The following is an 18,328-nucleotide window of genomic DNA, read 5'->3' as shown; positions in this document are numbered from 1 at the left end:
TACGGCCAAGACCTGAAATGCCTGAGGTTCTGTCCCTTTGACAGTACATGGCAGAGCTGTTTCAGAGACAAAGTCTGGTAGAAATAGAGAACTCATCTGCAAGGTCAGCTGCACAACCAGAGCAACCAAAAAAACCAGTTGATCCTGAAAGGTCTTAGCATTCCCAAGTTTGGGCAGTCTGCAACACATCGCAGAGATCAATTAAGAAGTCCAGACACCAACATATAACCCTGCAAGTGGGATTCTTTCAGAAATGGGTTTGCTGGAACATTGAGAAAACCAATACATTTGCACAAAGCATTTAAGTTGCAATGAACTGGAATTTGCTAACAGGAAGAGCAAGTGGCTATTTTAGGAATTTCATATCCCTAACGTGTAATGCCTATTTTACTACTATAGCAAATTTCATTTTCTTGCCATCCTATTGCCTACTACAGCTAGACATCATCATTGGTTTTCAATGGTTTTGTTTTTGTTTTTTTTTTAAAGAAGAAAGAAAAATAAAAGCAAACTAGAAAGTATTAATTCTGGGAAAGGGGATAGACAGAGTTCATTAACATTTAACATACATATTGCATGTTATTTTACTCATCTGAATCCATATCACAGCAGTATCATTGCTGCTAGCAGAAAGTAAACTTCAAGTAAGATTTGTGTTACTGTTTATAATTAAACACTGCATAGTGGTTTATCAGATATTTTTCCTTCTCTCTTATCTTGAAAATGATAACAACCCAAACTAATTTGATTTTTCCATATTTGCAAATTTTATGATAGACTGAAATCCTGAGGGATTCCACAGCAGATGGATGACTGTGTTATTCTAATTATAACTACCTACGGGTTTAGAAAGCTGTCATTTTTTAAGATAATCAATTTCTCATTTCAAGAAACACGATAAACACTGAATATCTATGCATTGTACTGAATCCACTTTCATGAAAATTGTGGCTTCTCTTCATTAAAATTAAACAACTATTAGAAACTGTTTTTCAGTTCCTCAGACACAAATTTATTCAAGAGAATGGTGGACACATGGAATTGCCAAGTGCATGTTTGGCTTACTTAGATGTTCAGCTAGAAAAATGTATCTGGAATATACTTTACCTTCTAACAACTCATTAGCTTTACCTAATTCAGAAAAATGTCTCTACTGTAACAGTGGTCTTAGAGTTTAGTTTAGATAGTGCTTGCACATACGTATATGGAAAAGATACTGTGAAATAACATGGTGTTCAATAATTAATTGTTCTCCTTGGAGAAATTCCAACCCTTCATACACATTAGCAGAAAACCCTGGGAAATGTATACAAATCTGATCGATCATTATTCAATCATTAAGAAGCCTAATTTTAAGTAAATAAGGTCTGATAAAGATCTGAGCATGTTTTGTTTCTCCCTTCTGTACAAACATAGGAAGCGTAATACAGACTTGGGTTCTCAAAGCGCACTCCCTGTCTTCATAGGAATGCCACACTGCATGTTTTATCATGTAAAAAAGAACCTGAAATGAATGTAAATTTAGCTATACAAGTGATTCTTACAATAAGCCCTTCTACTGTTCCAGAGTGGAGTACGATCATAGATTCAATTTTAGAGCCAGATGTTTGTTTCACTTTCATGTCAATCAGCATGAATTTATTGGTCTAAACTAGCTTCCCCGGACAACAGTCATTGCTACACCTGTCTGAAAAAGGTGCTACAAAATTTTAGTAACTGTTTTCCTATAAAACTTAAAAGAAACCCTCGATAAAACATATGCTGTTTGCCTGAGCAACACTCTTTCCCTGGACTGGAGAACTCTTCACAAAAAGAATCTGTGATAATGGTGTTGCTGACAGGGAAAGAAAGCATTAAGACAACACCAGCCCACTGCCTACATTTCACATAAGTTTCTTACCACCAGACTACTGACTGTCCTTGAGAAGGCTTCTCACTCTCCCATTTCTAAGCTTGTCTTCATTAAAGCACATGGAATATCAAAAGCATTTGCAAATGAGAATTGTTCATCAGCCAACTCTTTAAATTTTGGAGCTTTTATTTGAGAACTGAACAGGTAAACTTATCCAGAAGTAACGTCTAATAGGGCCTGTATAAGACTGAATGAAAAAAATATTCTGAAAATACAAAAAGGAATGTCGTACAGACTGGGTTGGTTTATCATGGAAAGAAAATACGTCAAGCTCAAGAAAATCAAGAATTAAGGCTTCTACTATGTTCTTTGTTTTGTTTCTGTACCTATTCTTTGGGATTTTCCACTCTAAAAAATTAACGTATGCAATTGTCACAGGATTTTCAAACCTGGTGTTTCTTCAAAGTTGCATTAAATTTTAGATAAATAATGTAGTGTTGTTGGCACCTCCACCTAATCAATGGTTCACAGTGAAACCAATGAAGTAGAAGATCCAGGTTCAGCCTTCCTGAATGTGTTTTAAATCCTAGCTTTGAACAGAAGCTTGAGAAGAGTCGATGGAAACTAAGGTACACGACATCTAGGTGAACAGAGTACAGACTACTGCTTCCCTTCATTAGAATCCTTCCACACTGGATAGAAGCACTTGGCTGTTATGATTAAGAAACAGCAGGATGCTGTCTTTGCTGGGCAAGGAATCCACCTGGAGGTTGCACAGTTAGATGTCTGTTCCTCCTCGTTAGTTTTTGCCTTATTCAAACCAAGCGGGTTTTCCTGTTTTTCTAACAGGAAACACTAGGATAACCTTGAAAAGTTAGGTCTGCGGGCTATGCTGTTCTCCAAATAAATGCGAGATAGGCGTTCCCCAAGGCAGAAAAGAAAACTACACCTGGGCCTTCCATATCGTTGGAGAATGTGTGATACTTTGAACTGCAACCTAAAAAGAGAGATGTACAGAGAGGAGCAAGAGGGGCAGTCTAGGCGTCAAATAAATCATTTACGTCATGAAGACATTATGTAGGCTTTTAAAGGAACCATCAAAATCATAATTTGAATTGGGAAGTGTCAAAAATATGTAAATAGCAAGTCTTACGAGTGCACAAAGATTTTCATTGCTCATTATGCCTCCTGAGAAGTTGAAATGTAAGTGACAAACTAATGCAGGACAACAAAAAAAACCTTTAAGGATCTTTTAAGGAAAAATAAAATAGTGACAGAAAGAACTGTCACTTCAGCAACTCTCTGCATTAAGCAAAGAGAGAGATTCTCAGATAAAATTAAGAGTATTCCGTTAGCAAGCTTTCAGAAGGTAAAGGCCACTACATAAAAGAAAGTGATCCTCTAAATTACTAAAGGGGCTTTATGCTTTGAAACTTCAAAGGCAAGTCTGAAGTCTCCAAGGACACTCTATTTGCATCTTATGGATGTGAGAATAAAATATTGGTATAAATAACAGACTCTCCCCAAAGCAGGCTTGGTTCTCCAGAGTTAGTGGCAGCATAAGTACTCTAAATGACTGAACTACAACCTAAGAGAAAAGTCCTGGACAGATAGTAAAGAATGAAAGTGCATTTTCCAGCAGATATTAACAATGCTTCTAAATCTCCTAATTTTGCAAGTCTTTAAAAATATTAAAATATATTACTTTACACTCAGAATAAATTAACTTTATCATTCATCCTTTGTTCTTGGCTGTAAGCACGACATCTGTACAAAACTAACATTCAGATTACTCTGCCAACAATAGCAGGTCTTTAATATATACCCTTTAATGCAATATAAATTGCATACCTTTGGGTTCATTATGTGTTACGGGTCTTTCAAAAGGTGAGACATTGCTTACACCATCTTAAATGTTTATACCACCAGCTTTGCAAATCATTCTGTAATAGGTGTCAACAAATACTTTGAATCATACCCTCACCTGTTGTGCATTTCCATCTTTCCATTACACATAGAGAAATGTGAAAGCCCATTGCCAATAATTATCTGTACTGTTTACTCAAGCACATCATCTTTTGCTCCAAAGTGAGGTATTTCCCACCAGTTAAGTAATGAATTTCTGAGCTGTTAAAGAACATTTTAAACAACCCCCAAAATGCTACAGATTTAAAAGGAAAGTAATTTAAATATGAAGAGTCTGCATGGCAATAAATTATAAGGAAACTGACCTTTATAGTTTCCTGTGCTGAAATAACAATCCAATCGGCTTTCAGAAAGATGTGACACGAACTTTTCAATTAATTCTGCCAAAACTGCAAAAAGTAAAAAGCCATTAAAACATTAGAGGCAATGAACAAAATGTGGAACTACATTACCTAACAAAATGACGATATGTGAGAAACTAAAGCTATTTGAATTCCTGCATGTTTATTCATGTTTTTATGGGGGAACAATTCAAAGCATGCATTGCGCTTTTGCATTCCTAACACCATTCCTAACTTAAATTAAATTTTAATAGCTTTACTGAGAACATATTCAGTGGAAATGGAAAGAGAATCCCATATTATCTTTATATCCTCCAAGGATTACTTCAGAATTTGTTACACGGTTTCAGTATGAAATGAAAATTAACTATAATTAAACTACAATATCTTACCACATTTGTCTGTGTATGTAGACAGGAAAGAAAAAAAAAAAAAAAAACAAAATCCCCACACAACAAAAAACCCCCGCACCTCCCCAAAATGATGCTAACAAGAGTAAATGAAGTTTTAAGGGCTGTTAAAAAAAAAAATATATATATAAAACCACCTATGCCATCACAAGAGAAAAATTACTCATTTAAAACTAAGCAATAGGAGAATTTCCTTTGGGAAATTCTGTATTTTATGATGACCATAATGTTTTTATTCAGTTCTTGCCATGGAACTTTGAGTTTGCAGATACTGCGTAGATAAGTCAGATGCTGACATCTGGTCACTATGTAGGAAATCGTATCTCCCACCTTAACAGGATGTTTGCGAGACTTTTCAATGACAAACCATTAACAAAAACTGTTCCTGATTCCTCAGTTCTGCAAGTTTGAGGCTACTGCAACTGAGCACACTGCCACTTTACGGGTTTAAACAAAGGATACAAGGAAGCCTTTATGCATGCTGTGTGGAGATAAGCCATATTAAGAATGTAAGATAGTAACAATGAACGTTTTTTATAAGTAAATCCTATCCTAAAACAGCTGCTCGTCATGATAAACAGGATTTAAAGAATCGCGATATAACCTTCTTTTCACAATAATGCAAAGCAAGGAAGTATATTTAGAGAGTAACGAGTGCTGCTACCCATGGGATTTCCTGTTTTAAGACCGCATGTTACCATTCCCTTGGCAGCACCTCAATTTAATAGCACTGAAGCTTCAACCCCTGGTCCCCCATTTGTGCACATAACTCCATGCACCCACAGGTGGTTTTGCTGGTTTTAGACGGAATAATTCCATTACATCATTTTAGCAGATAGCTGTACAAACAGTTGTAGCAGCACAAGTAAGGCATAACAATCTGTGGTGGAGGTGGCAATGGAGAAAGCTAGAAAAACTCTTGAACTAGCCTTGCTGACAAGAAAACTAACACAGGAGACTGCAGTGCAAGGTCTTTCGTGCGTGAGGAGGAAGACGAAACCTCCACCCACAGTCTGATGCTTGTTATACGAGAAAAATAATGAAGAAAAAGATATCATAAAGACAATTAACTCTTCCAACCATTTTAAGCTAACATACTGACATTAAATCATTATTTTTTTCTTTGATTAGTTGTCTAAAACATTTACAGAAATTCATTTACATTGAATGAGTCCAGAAGAAGTTTTTAAAAGGTTGAGTTTTGGTAATACTATGTTGATGTGTAGGGCAAAGAGGAAAAGAAGTTTCACTACAACAGCTAAACACGGATTTACAGTTAGAGTAGCCAACTCCAACAGTAACAAAATTCATTTTCCATTGCAAAGGACTACTAAATCAAAGCAAAAGAATTGCATGTGTAATTTATATTCTTATGCATTTTTATGGAGAGAAGAAACTGCTAATTAAACATAATATAGCTATTTTTAATCATGGTTAATAAACCACATGGGGCTAGCAAAAAGCTACTTATTTTATAAAGAGTAACAGTTTATTAGTTTTGTGAGAATAAACAGAATAAACAATCTCACTAATCTTCACTAATGTGCTTAGTGGAATTTGGTCCACAAACAATATAATAAATATTTGTGTAAAATCAGAAAAGGTGTCTATACCTGGAACTGTAGGTAGCAAAAAGCAGAAATTAAACTTAAAATTTCTGACTAGCCAGATGTTTACTCTATGACTATTAGTATTGTGATTACTCAAATATGCCATACGATAGTAACAAAAAGGAACTATGTTAAGAAGACTAAAATACCACATAATTCAGAAAATTTAAAACCAAGTCAGAACATTGTACGTTTCTTCCCTTTTTGTTGGAAGGCATCCACACGCTTGACCTAGCAGTCAAATATTTCAGTTCAGTGCTTGAGTTAATGGGAGAAGTGACAGCTCAACTGCTAAGCAATGTTTTGAAACTCAAGCACTAAATTGATTTCCACCATTTGAAAGTATTTATCTAAGTGCCTATCAGGATCTTTGAAAAGCTTTTAACCAAGTTTGAGAGAGGAAGACACTCATCAGAGTTTATCAAAACAAATTTGGTTAATACACAAATAGAGGGTTTTCACAGGACACTGTCTCTTCCAAAAGAACGTCCATGTGAAATGACAAGTAGTTATTTTAATTTTTGTCTTTTAATACTAAATCATTTAGCTGCCATGTGGACACTCCCTGAAAATCTTTATAAAGATGGAAACTGGCTCAGTGATTTTTCATTTAACTGGAAAAGCAGACAAAAGAAATTTAGGAAAGTTCCTTGTATAGTACAGCTGCTACTGTTGTAAAAGCCCACATTCTCATGCAGACGTTATGTGCACAGATAGAGATTAGTATTGTGGCCTACCAACTCAATGAAAATGTTAATTTTCGTAAATTATGGAAACTTGGCTGTATTAACATTGAAGTTTTTAAGAGACTGGCAATTTCCTCATTCAAATTTAATCCACACATCCAAAATAAAGAAAATTTTAATTTAGAAGTGTGTAATCATATACGAAATAAATGAAAGGGTTTTAAAATTCCCTAAATGATTGCAACATAGTTGAGTATGCTCATAAAACAGCTGAATTCCTGCAGGATGGTGGTTTTTTTGTTGTTGAAGAACTAATGTACAAAAGGAAGGTAATCGAAATGGCTTCTAAACTGCATAAGAACACTGATTAAAAAAATTCATGTGATTAAAACTGCTTTAATAGGTAACCACCATGAGAGGTTATCTAATTCCTACTCTGAAAAGTTTAAGCCAAAAAGGTCAAAAACTGTGAAAAGCATCAGATTTTTTTAGATCCTCTAATGTAACTAGTGTTACTGGATCATATTCTATACCAACTCACAGATGCTTCAGAGGAGTTTAAAAGAAAAAGAACTTTCTCAAGAGTTAACAGTAGTCCTGCTTGGCTTGTGTTAGAGGCTAAAAATTCAAGAGTGAAAACCCTGGACAGCTGACTTCTTTGTAAGAGCAGTGTCAGAAATTTTCAACTCCATCAACCATACTTCAGTTTAATAAAGCTATGAAAAACACAGTTGGCAATTCCCTTCTTAATGGCAACAATAAGGAGGACTTTCTTGAATTCCTAAGATAATGGGAGAGATTTTCAATTATTGTACATTGAAATGGCAAAGGAACAACCTGCATTTTCTTTGAAAGGAAGAAAACTAGATAATAAAAATTCTGACAGTGCTTCCATTAGAGATGAAGGTTGCATATCTTATACCAATATAGAAGTATCTTCTTTATTAATGCCTTTCAAATCCTAATCAAATGTCATGTCTTCACACACATGCATGCACGTTCTCATACACTCACACTGCTTACAGGACATTCCTTTGGAAGTTTCTCCAAACTGGTTGGGGGACAGGTGAAAGTTTTGATCTGCAATTGTTCTTCCTACGTAACATAAAGACCTACTGTTCCACTCTAATTCTGAAACAAGCCTCTTCTTTGAAGAATCAAGTAAGGACATAAAAAGGTAAACATCTTTTCTGTATTATCCTAAAAACCTCTTTTGTGAATGCAATATTTTTAAATTGGTCATACTAAAAAATGAGAGCAGACCACATGCAGAATCTAGATCTAATTGAGTGATCTTTGAGGCAGAAGATTTGGTCCATATTTAAAAAGATCAAATTGAGCTTAGAGAATGTATGTTTTTCTTGCAGAGAAGAACAGGCCTCTCTGAGGATCAATTCAGAATGGAAATCTAACGCAGTTACCCTGATTTGTCTTTTTGAAATCACAGCCTAGAGAATTCTCTCCCACACACTTAACAAGAGAGCCTATAGAAGACTACTGCGCAAGACTAAAGTTAGTCAAATCTTCTTTAGCTAGACCCAATGAAGACTGAAATTTAAATAATTTTCTCCTTAAAAGAAGGAACAACTAGTTCCTAGTAGCTAGTAGCGGCTCTAAAAATGTAGTATTTCATTGTCTTTGAATCCAGAAGATCCTTTTCAACAAAAACTGAAGTCCCTATTATCTTTACTTCTATATACAGGCAGAGTGGTGACAATTGAGATACCCTTGTGGTTGAGATTCTAGTAGCTGTAAAGTATACCTTGATATAAGCTACATTTACAATGCCTCATTAGGCTATTTTGATAAACTGCTGAAGTTTAGCTTTTTGTTATCCTCAATAAAAAAAAAAACAAAACATAACCACACACAACAGTCGTACCTACTGAAAATATCCATCTTTTTGGTTCTTCATCCCACGGGGAAAGTTCTGCAGTTACTTTCAACTTTTCGCAGCAATTGCTAAAGGCTATAGCACCCAAACATTACAAACAATGACATTGCCTCAAAGGATCATAGTATTTTTCGTTAGCATGTTTTGACAGAGCTACCTCAGATGATGCAGAGCTCACAAAGCATTAATGGATTGCAGAACATTGTGTTGATCATCACCACTCTGCTTTCAAAAAATGAAGTCCTGTGTTTTCCAGTAAGATCTCATATGCAATTTCAAGAGCTGCTATGTTTTTCATATCTTTTAAGTCATCAGTAGTTGCTGAGACTAAAAAAATAACTGCCTGAAGATGAAAATTACCTTAAAAAAGAAACATGCCTCCCACATTTATGTATTTGTTTGTTTGTTTAAGAGATAACATTTTGGAGGTAAATTAATAGGCCCTAAAGAATATTGGTAATCTAAGTCCAGGCTCCTGAGGAAGATATGCCATGGAAACTCTGAATGACTCCATGGAACAAGTCACTTTAGCTGAGTTTACTATCCCTATCCATATCCACATATGGACATAAAGCTTGAGGAGAACAATTAGGATTTGGGGACTGTGATGCAGAGGTGATGCTTTAGTAGAGAAAATCCCAATCTAGGAATGAAGATGGACATTCCCAAAAGTAATGCAATACCATAGCATTTGGCACAAAAACATTGACCAAGTCAATGTGATGGTAATCAACACCAGGAGAGTGAATTAGAGATATTGATACTATACAGTTTCCTCAAGAATTTTCTGATGGAGTTCAAGCAGGCTGTATAGATTCAGCATCTGGTAATCCTGACACCAGATCACAAAATACTTTAAAAATCAATACACGCTACACTGTACAGTCATTGAATCCATTGTCATCCTTGCTGATTATGTTCTGGTTCAACTCCTGTTAATCTTAGTCTTCCTTAGAAAGGGCTCAGTACAGGAAGCATAAGTATGCATCTTTGCTCTGCAATCCTTGGAGTTTGCTCCATCTGTAACTAAAGAGAAAGTTTTGATTTCTTGGGATCTGGAGTCAAGCCTCTCAGCCCTCTGAAATCTGGGAGAGCTTCACATGCTTCAAAAGTTACATAGCAGCACAGCTGTCTCTCATAAAATAGTTTCAGTCAACATGATGTTGTCTCAAACCACACAGCTAGCAGATATTTTGCTGCTTCTGAAATATCTCCAAGCAGATATGCATCATTTGAACAGCTTTGCATCTGCCTTAAATTACAGTACTTACACTTAGTTTATAATATTACTATTCTTTTGTAGGGTGTTTTTATTTATTTATTTAGTGTTCCATTATGCTATTCTGTTTCTATTTTCATACTTCATTTTTTCGTGTGGTTTGTGGAAGCACTTGCAGAAATGCCTGTGAGGCTTAACAACAATTCCACGGATACTTTCTTGCTGACTTTTACTCCCAGTTCCATCTCAGCTGGAAACAGTTATTCAGAAGCAAGCATAATTTTTTGCTTTGGGTTAACAAATCTTAATGACTCTCTGTAATTCCTCATTCTAGCTTCTGGTACCTCCAACAAAGTTACAGAAAACAACCTACACGGGTTTTGAGGCTGTGTATGGATAACTACAAAGCACAAAAGGAAAGACTGTTCTTTTTCTTTGTAAGCCACCTACTTTAAATGTATGTTCTTATTTTTGTAAAAATATGTTTTTTCAACAAATAATTCCTTTTAGATGCAGGAAGACAGACTAGCAATTTTCAACAAAAATTTCATATAATCCAAGGAGAGAACAGTCTAGAAAATATGATGCATTAAAATAAAATTGATTTTACAAAGACTAAATTATTCGTGCTTCACAATATATAACATCAAAAAAAACCCTCACTGAACTACTAGATCAGAGTCATGCAGGAAAAGTAGACATACCATTTTGCTAGAAAAATCTAGGGGTTTTTTAATTGCTACTCTTCAATTTATTTTTCTTATACTAGCAGAAGCTCATATAAAATACATTCAGTTGTTTCTGAATGGTTATGAATCTCTATTTGTTCACCTATTTCACAAAGCTGTCTGAATACATGCATTTGTGGACATGTACAATATAAGGTACATTATAAGTGCATATATGCATTATATACAAATACATATGTATTCTGTCTACACACACATTCTTCCAAATGGAAGGTGAAAGCTCTCACTAATTTATAATCACCTAAGACTATAGACTCAAGCTTGTTTCAAACAAGCAATAAGAACAGAAAGCTCCGAGAATTTAGAAACATTCAATAATTACTGACTTTAACCACATTATACAAATGACAAATTTCTTACAATTTTAATATTAAATCAGTTCCTGTATGAATTACTTCCTTAAGGCTTCTGAAACTGCCCTATAACTTTTATATTGCCATACAATTTATCCTAAAATTCAGGTCTCTTATGTAAAACACACATGCTGGGTTACTTTGATCCTATATAGAAGATATTTCATGTGTCTTCACTGTCCATTGTATTAATTGCTTACCTAAAGAATTTGAAGGGAAACCTTTGGCATCTGTAAACAAAAAGTTAGACTATGTACTGACCATCTGACCATAATCAGAATTCTTACAGAAATGAAAGCCAGCAGTTTCTGAAAACACCTAGCTTCTTTATTGCTACACAAGTTTATCTGATACAACAAGTGAATTATTACATCTGATTTCTGATGATTTATGTCATATGGGTGATCGCTATTTCTGTTTTGGCTGTTTTGTTGTTTTAACTGATCTATCAATGCTCCTGCATGAGCACACGCTTCAGTAGAAAATACATATGAAAATGAAGAAAAACCTGAAAAGTGGGTTCTTTGATGTTCAGTATGGCTTAATTCTGAAAATTTTTACTGAAATTTGCCATTAATATAATTTCCTAACCCGCCTTAAAGTCATTCGCTGATCTCTGGGAAATGTCTGTTTTCTCTCGGGCTCTTTTCCATTTTCTCAGCATCTCAATCATGGACCCTTTAGAGATCTGAAACAGAGACTTATATTTGAGTCCTCTTTCTGTGTCAAATTTCACTGAAAACAGCCAACACAGAGGGATGATGGCCATAAGGAGAGAAAAATAGGATATAAGGCATAAGCCTTGTTTTCTTAGGAAAATCCCACTGAAATAGTTTTCATGATCAACACAAAATTATTGATTACTCATACAGATAATGTAATCCTCAATGAAACTTTAAAGAATGGTTGCTTACTAGTGGCCTTCTATTTGCTTGCTTTGTTTAACTCAGTAAGTCATACTCACTTGTTCCACTGATGGTATCTGGTCTGGCTTTCATGACTTTGCAGAACTGTTTTCTACAAACTTCTGTCCACCCAGTTTGCTTCTCTGGACTTTTTAAGAGTGATAAGAGCTTGTCAAGATCTTTATCTAGAAGAAATTAAAAATGAGTGTTATTCTGTAATAATAATCTTGGCTCATTTTTTTTTTCTTTTTTTTCCCTCCCTCTTTCTTTTAAACATACTATGTAAGTAATAAGAAGCTATTAGTTACCAAGTACCACAGAGACAAGTAGATGCATTCAGAAACTAGAAACCATTCCAATGAACAACAGGAAAGCCAGATGCAGCTGAGAGCCCTCTCATGGTCTGGTATTTTTGGCAGACCTCATACCTTAGGAAGAAAAGACTAAATAAATATCCCTTATCCTATGACAATTAAACTGGATAAGCAGTCATAAAGCTAATGACATTCTGCTTTATACAGAACAGAAATATTCATTCTGCTTACTGCTGGGTAAAGTTACTCCTCCCCTGTCCTGAAATAAGAACTGGAAAGACATTTTAAAGAAAGTAGTTTGGTATTTCCATGTAATTTCATCGCTCTGGGAATCTAAAATAGAAAAGATAGGCAAAGATCCTCCAGCAAATATCATTTGTTTAATAATAAAACCGTGAGGTGGCAGCACTATTTTGTAGAACATGAAATGAAGCATGATAAGACAGCAACATAACAGTGCGCCATAGAAAATTTCTACTTCTTTCTGTAAGCAGGTTTCCTTCAGATACTTCTACTATGGACAGATATTATGGCATATACATCTGTATGCCTTCAGGTTGCTAGGCATGCCTATCGAGTAAATTTTGCAAAAATGCATTGGGCTGCCCATGCTATGAGAATTCTTATAATAGCTTTGCTGATAATCTCCAGCATTTCCCAACTTTAGCACAAGAACTTAAAATTGGGGCAAAAGGTTACACTAAAAGTATACTTCAGCTGTCGCTGAAATGTCACCTTGCAAGTTTTCCATTAATATTTAGAGAAACTTAGAATTTTAAATTGAGTTTTCTGAAGAATCTAGGTGCATCCAACATGCTTCAGCCCAGGGCCACAGGCTCTTTGTTGGTGCTGTCAGAGGCTGCAACAATATAATTCGGGCATTTTCTAACTTCTGAATGCTTGACTTTTTACCTGAGCACTATTAAAACACAGTCTTTTGGTACAATTGTTATATGAGGCACAAATGTATCAGATAACGTTTTTCATTATATGTTCAGCTTGCTTATAAAACAAATTTGTGGAAGAGTTTACAAAAAGATCTTTATGAAAGATTCCTTTTAAATGCAAAGAAAGAATTTCAAAGATTGCTCCTTACTGTTATTTTTAACTTGTTATTAAAGACACGTTCTCTTTTTACAATAGGGAGACTTGCCTTCAAAATTAAAATCAGCATTGATGCAATGACAAAAGGACATTAAGTATGTTCTCTCCTTTCTTGGCTAAAGTGATTTTTTTTCCTCTATTTTCTACTAAGTTAGAGGAAATTACACATACTTTACCATTTTTCTAGAATAAAATATTACAGTCTGAGGCAGTAAATTTCACAACTAGATGAGTCTCACAGAGGTTTGAAAACAGAAGAACCATAGCCACAAATACAGAACCATACATGAAAATGTTAAGTCAGCTTTCAACAATATGATGTCTGTACTTAAAGCCTTAAGAATTTTTTCTTTAAATCAAACATCTTCTGCAACCAAAATGTCTACCTTGGAATTCACACTGAACAATGAATATTAGCAAGCTACCATGATGCAAGATGACACAGCACAATGAATAATACATGCAAGACAGGAATTAAAAGAATGCATACATATGCTTTGGCAAATCAAAAAGGAAATAATTTCTTTCCATATGCAAGATTTGTTAAAAAATGCTAACATATTGGGAAGGGTTGACTGTTCAAATTCTATTTTTCTGAAGCCAGAACAAATTTCAAGTTCAAATGCCAAGTGTCCTAGTTTCAGCTGAGATAGAGTTAATTTTCTTCTTAGTAGCTGATATAGTGCTGTGTTTTGGATTTAATATGAGAATAATGTTGATAACACACTGATGTTTTAGTTGTTGCTGAGTAGTGCTTACACTTGATGCTGCTATGAAATATTTTCTGGTCAACTTCAGAAGAAAAATAATGGTGGTATCTGTAATAAGGTAAATGCACATGCACTCACTCCAGCTGTGTGCAATCCCTTTGGTATGGGACCATGCAGTTCCCATCATTATGAATGGATCGTAGGCTATACTACTACTACTACTACTACTACTACCTATTCGCTAAGGTGATGAAGGTTCTTCATACCTTGCAAACTCTCCTTTGTTCTGTTTCTACATTTCAGAAAAAAAAACACTATAGAAATTAATTCTGTCATGAAAAGAGACTTCTGATTAAAAGATTCAACAACTATTCGAGCCACTCTACAGCTATTTAGAATACTTCCTGTTACTTCTGCTTCTTATTGGAAAACAATACTGAAATATTCTAAAAACATAATTGTTTCTACAAACAAAATACTATTTTCAAATTATCTTATTCTTTTAAGATGATTAGAATATTTTCAACAGAATTACGATACTGCATATAATTTATTTTAAGCTGGTCTAAAGACCTTAATGATTTATAATCAGTAAATTGTAACCCTGTCACTGGAATTTATTATATGACACACAGTATTTAAAAAAAAAGCTGATTATAGTAACTTCATTATTATAACTAATAATTATTCCAAATTAATTAACATGAAATTCCTTTGTCATCCTCAAATAACTAAATCCTCAGTTAGTATCTTTCCAAATAACAGGCACCGATGCTTAGAACAGCTTACGTGAGTATGAAAATTTAATGTGAAGAAGGATTTACTCTTATAGTATTATCAGTAGGATTTCTAGTTCTTGTTCTTCCCTTTTCTGCTATTTCTGTAACAGGTGAAGGTTGAAGAAAATCTTAGAACTGCAAAGCAACACTGCTCTACAAGTTAAATAGTTATTTTACTTCCTGAAGGATTGTAGTAATTCAGTTTGGTAGATGAGGATCAGAGACTACAGGCTGAGATTTAATCACTCAATTTACCAGAGACCAGGGTGAAATTTTGATTCCTCTGAAGGAAATAAAACTACTAAAAAAAATCCCCCAATAATTTCAAGAAAGTAGAGCTTCAAGACCATGGCTCATCCATCTCTGCTGCCTCCTCCAGGCTTCTTGATTTGACCCCTATTTTTCCCTGCACAGTTTGTCTCTCTAATATTCTTCCTATCCTGCAGGTTTTACAAAATTAAATCTTTATTCTGTGATTGCTGAAATGCGCACGTGCTAGTATCTAGCAGCGTCAATGCATCCAAAATTGTACTGTGTAAACACATAACCTTTTATAATGTTAATTTATGCTCCAACAATAGGATAAGGAAATAAAAGTTATGATATTACAGTCTTTTCTGAAATTTTGTTAAAGACCATGGACCACGGACCACTATATTTGCCTTAAGGTTCCTCTGGGAAGGTAGTCTTTAACAAAAAAGGAACTTAAGAACTTCAAATATGTACCAAATATAACTAACACAGATATGTGTATGCAAGTCTGCAAAACGTCTAGAGAAGAGACAAAATCCAAGAGTAAATACTCTCAGTAAAATATGAACCACCTACTTATGACAACTGCAAAGTCAACACTTAATTTCCATTTCTGTCATCAGAATAGAGACAGGCAAGCAAGCTACTGAAAAGAAGAACTCATTTTTATATAACCAATGGATTTTTTTTCCCCAGTCAAGGAGGACACAAGACTTAGGATCCTCAGAGAGCTCACAGGGATGTTCAAATTCAAATGACAGAGGAACAAGCTTAAGTTCCATGCAACCAAGACACTATAGCATAACCATGTATTTAATATCTCCATTACATACTGTAACTGGTATCATATTGTGGCAACTCACAGTATCTTATTTTCTTTCAGCTAAACCATTCATTTCTCTTAACAGCTTGTCATTAAACATGGACTATCTCTTCCTCCAGCAGGTCCTCACAGTACAAAAAAGTGAACCTTGGGGATTTTTGGAATGAAAATTGCTCCCAAAAAGACTCTTTATACCAAATAAATGCCAGCTCACTTTCACAAATTAGTAGGCAGCTATAACTTGCCCAACAGTGTTACCACGTAGCTGGAACTCCAACTACCACACAGTCCTGGGCTATGCATATTGCTTGTTACTGAGGGTGGGCTTTCACACTACCACTAGAGGTGTTCTAAACACATGCCAATGCTCAAAGAGAGAAGTCCTGCTCTTCTTTCTTCTCCTTTCTAGTGCATCACTAAATGGGTTCACTAGTTATCCTAGATTAATGACTTGAATTATTTTTTTTTTTTCTGGAAGAAATACCAGAACTACTGAAGGAGGTGAAGGACAGAAGGTGAGGGAACAGAGGCGGGGGGTGGGGGGGTGGGGGTGAAACAGCAACAGAAATAAAAGAAAAAGTGAGGAAGCAAATAGGACCTTCCTCTTCTGATGACAGTGAGCTTTTAAATATGCTCAACCATAACAAGAATCATACCCTAACAGTGTGATTGAAAAGAACCTTATGTCAATTTAATCTGCTGCAATCCTGCCTTCTTCCTCATATGTGGTTATATTTTGCCATCCCATCCCTTCCTTTGTGCTACCAGTGGTTGGTTCATATAGCCTTGTCAAAAAAAATAACCACGTTTACTAGTTTATGAAGCTATGGAACTGCACTATAAATAATCTACAGTTACCTGCATGTATGAAATCTGAACCACCACACCATAACTTTGCAAGTGTAAACGGATCTCATTCCCTAAAAGATGCTGCTTTATAATTCTTCAAGTAATTCTTCAGCTAGCTTTTGTGTCTAAAGCAGGTAAAACCTAGGAAAATTAGTAAATGTTTTAGAAAACATCAGAAATGCCACAAGCATGTGTATCTTATTCAAAATCTAATTTTAGAGATAATGAATAACCTGACTATATTATATTTGACTACTACATGAAAATAAATCCATATAAGGATATAAATTTTAGGAAAGCCCATGTACATTTCTGATAGACCCGTCCATTTATTTCTCTTTCATTAATTGAGTGGACTTCTTAAAGAGTGGAAGACAACAGGCTCATACATGAACACTGAGCCAAAAATAAAAAGGAGGACAAGTCAAAGAAATACAGGTGATGAAGACATTTATGTGAAATTAAAAGGGATAACAGGAAAGCTAATATAGCTGGTTCTTTGACAGAGAAAGTTTTAAAAAAAAATTAAAAAGAGAGACTGCTAGTTTCAGGCAAGTATCAAAAAAACATGGCTGAAAAGAAATTTGATTTAAGAAAAAAAAAAAACAACAAACCACAAAACAGAAACATGGCAGCATGTTTCCGTTCAAGTTAGAGTATAAAGCAAAGAACTCAGAGAACAGTGGCTGAAATAAAACATCAAAAGACTTTAAGAACATTACTGCAGAAGATTTTTGGCAGCAATTCTGGACTATACGAGTCAGGAAGAGAGTAACATTAATGAATGATGGGGTGCCTATGTATATGGAAATGCTAAGCAGTGAATGCGTCATTGCAGGACAATTATGGACACTATTCTTCAGTCACATTCATCACCAACTCTCACAACTGCAGAGCTAGGAGAAGAAAAGGAAAATAGGTCTTCTGTGCAAATAGAAGAGTGAATATTACAGTTTAATACAGTTCTAAAAAGTTTAACTTTTAATAACCTACAGTATAGTTAATATTAAAAGTAAAAAAAAAAAAAATCACTATTTTTAACAGTTGTATCCTGAATAACAAAGGGCTATATCACTCTTTGAAAACCACTTAATAGTTTTTCCTCGAATTATCTCACTGAAATAATAATTGAACAATTAAGACAAAAGAAAAGCAACAGGGTATCTTGCTGCAGTGTAAACAGGTGGAAATGGCATAATTAATTTCCACATGTAAATAATGATGCGCATAAATCATTCAAAGCTTCACTACAAATTATCTTTGACAGAAGTGAACCATTAATATACTGCTATCCAATAGTTATCCAACTCTAAACACTGGCTGAAATAATTAATGCATACTAATACACAACCCAGCAAGTTTATTTTTCCATATATCCCTTCCTACAGACACATATACCATACAGGCAAATGCCTAACATCTGCAAAAGCCGGGCAGATATTTGTAGAGAGTGATGCACTACAGATTTTCCTCAAATACAAATATACTTTTTGGGCGAGTCTACCCATTCAAAGCGTCATCATGAAATGGAGGAATTACTCCACTATTCCAA

At 34.9% G+C, this 18,328-nt stretch overlaps 1 protein-coding gene across 5 annotated transcripts in view; it reads right to left on the bottom strand.

Moving 5' to 3' along the window:
• The window catches only part of TBC1D32 (TBC1 domain family member 32), an 87,024-nt gene that overhangs the window by 15,348 nt on the left and 53,348 nt on the right, over positions 1-18,328 (bottom strand). For all 5 annotated transcript variants that reach the window (XR_015708787.1, XM_087776708.1, XM_087776710.1 and 2 more), the window contains 2 exons: positions 12,005-12,130; positions 4,084-4,167 (listed from right to left, as the gene is read on the bottom strand). Coding sequence is in view for 4 of the 5 variants with exons in the window: in XM_087776708.1 (XP_087632834.1) it covers positions 4,084-4,167; positions 12,005-12,130 (210 nt within the window). In the remaining variant the exon portion in view is untranslated. The remainder of the gene's footprint in view (positions 1-4,083; positions 4,168-12,004; positions 12,131-18,328) is intronic.

The sequence above is a fragment of the Nipponia nippon genome, unplaced genomic scaffold, assembly GCF_047370975.1.
Source record: "Nipponia nippon isolate SJK-2023a ecotype South Korea unplaced genomic scaffold, ASM4737097v1 scaffold_4, whole genome shotgun sequence".
Classification (NCBI taxonomy): domain Eukaryota; kingdom Metazoa; phylum Chordata; class Aves; order Pelecaniformes; family Threskiornithidae; genus Nipponia; species Nipponia nippon.
This window is presented reverse-complemented; position numbering and strand designations above follow the sequence as displayed.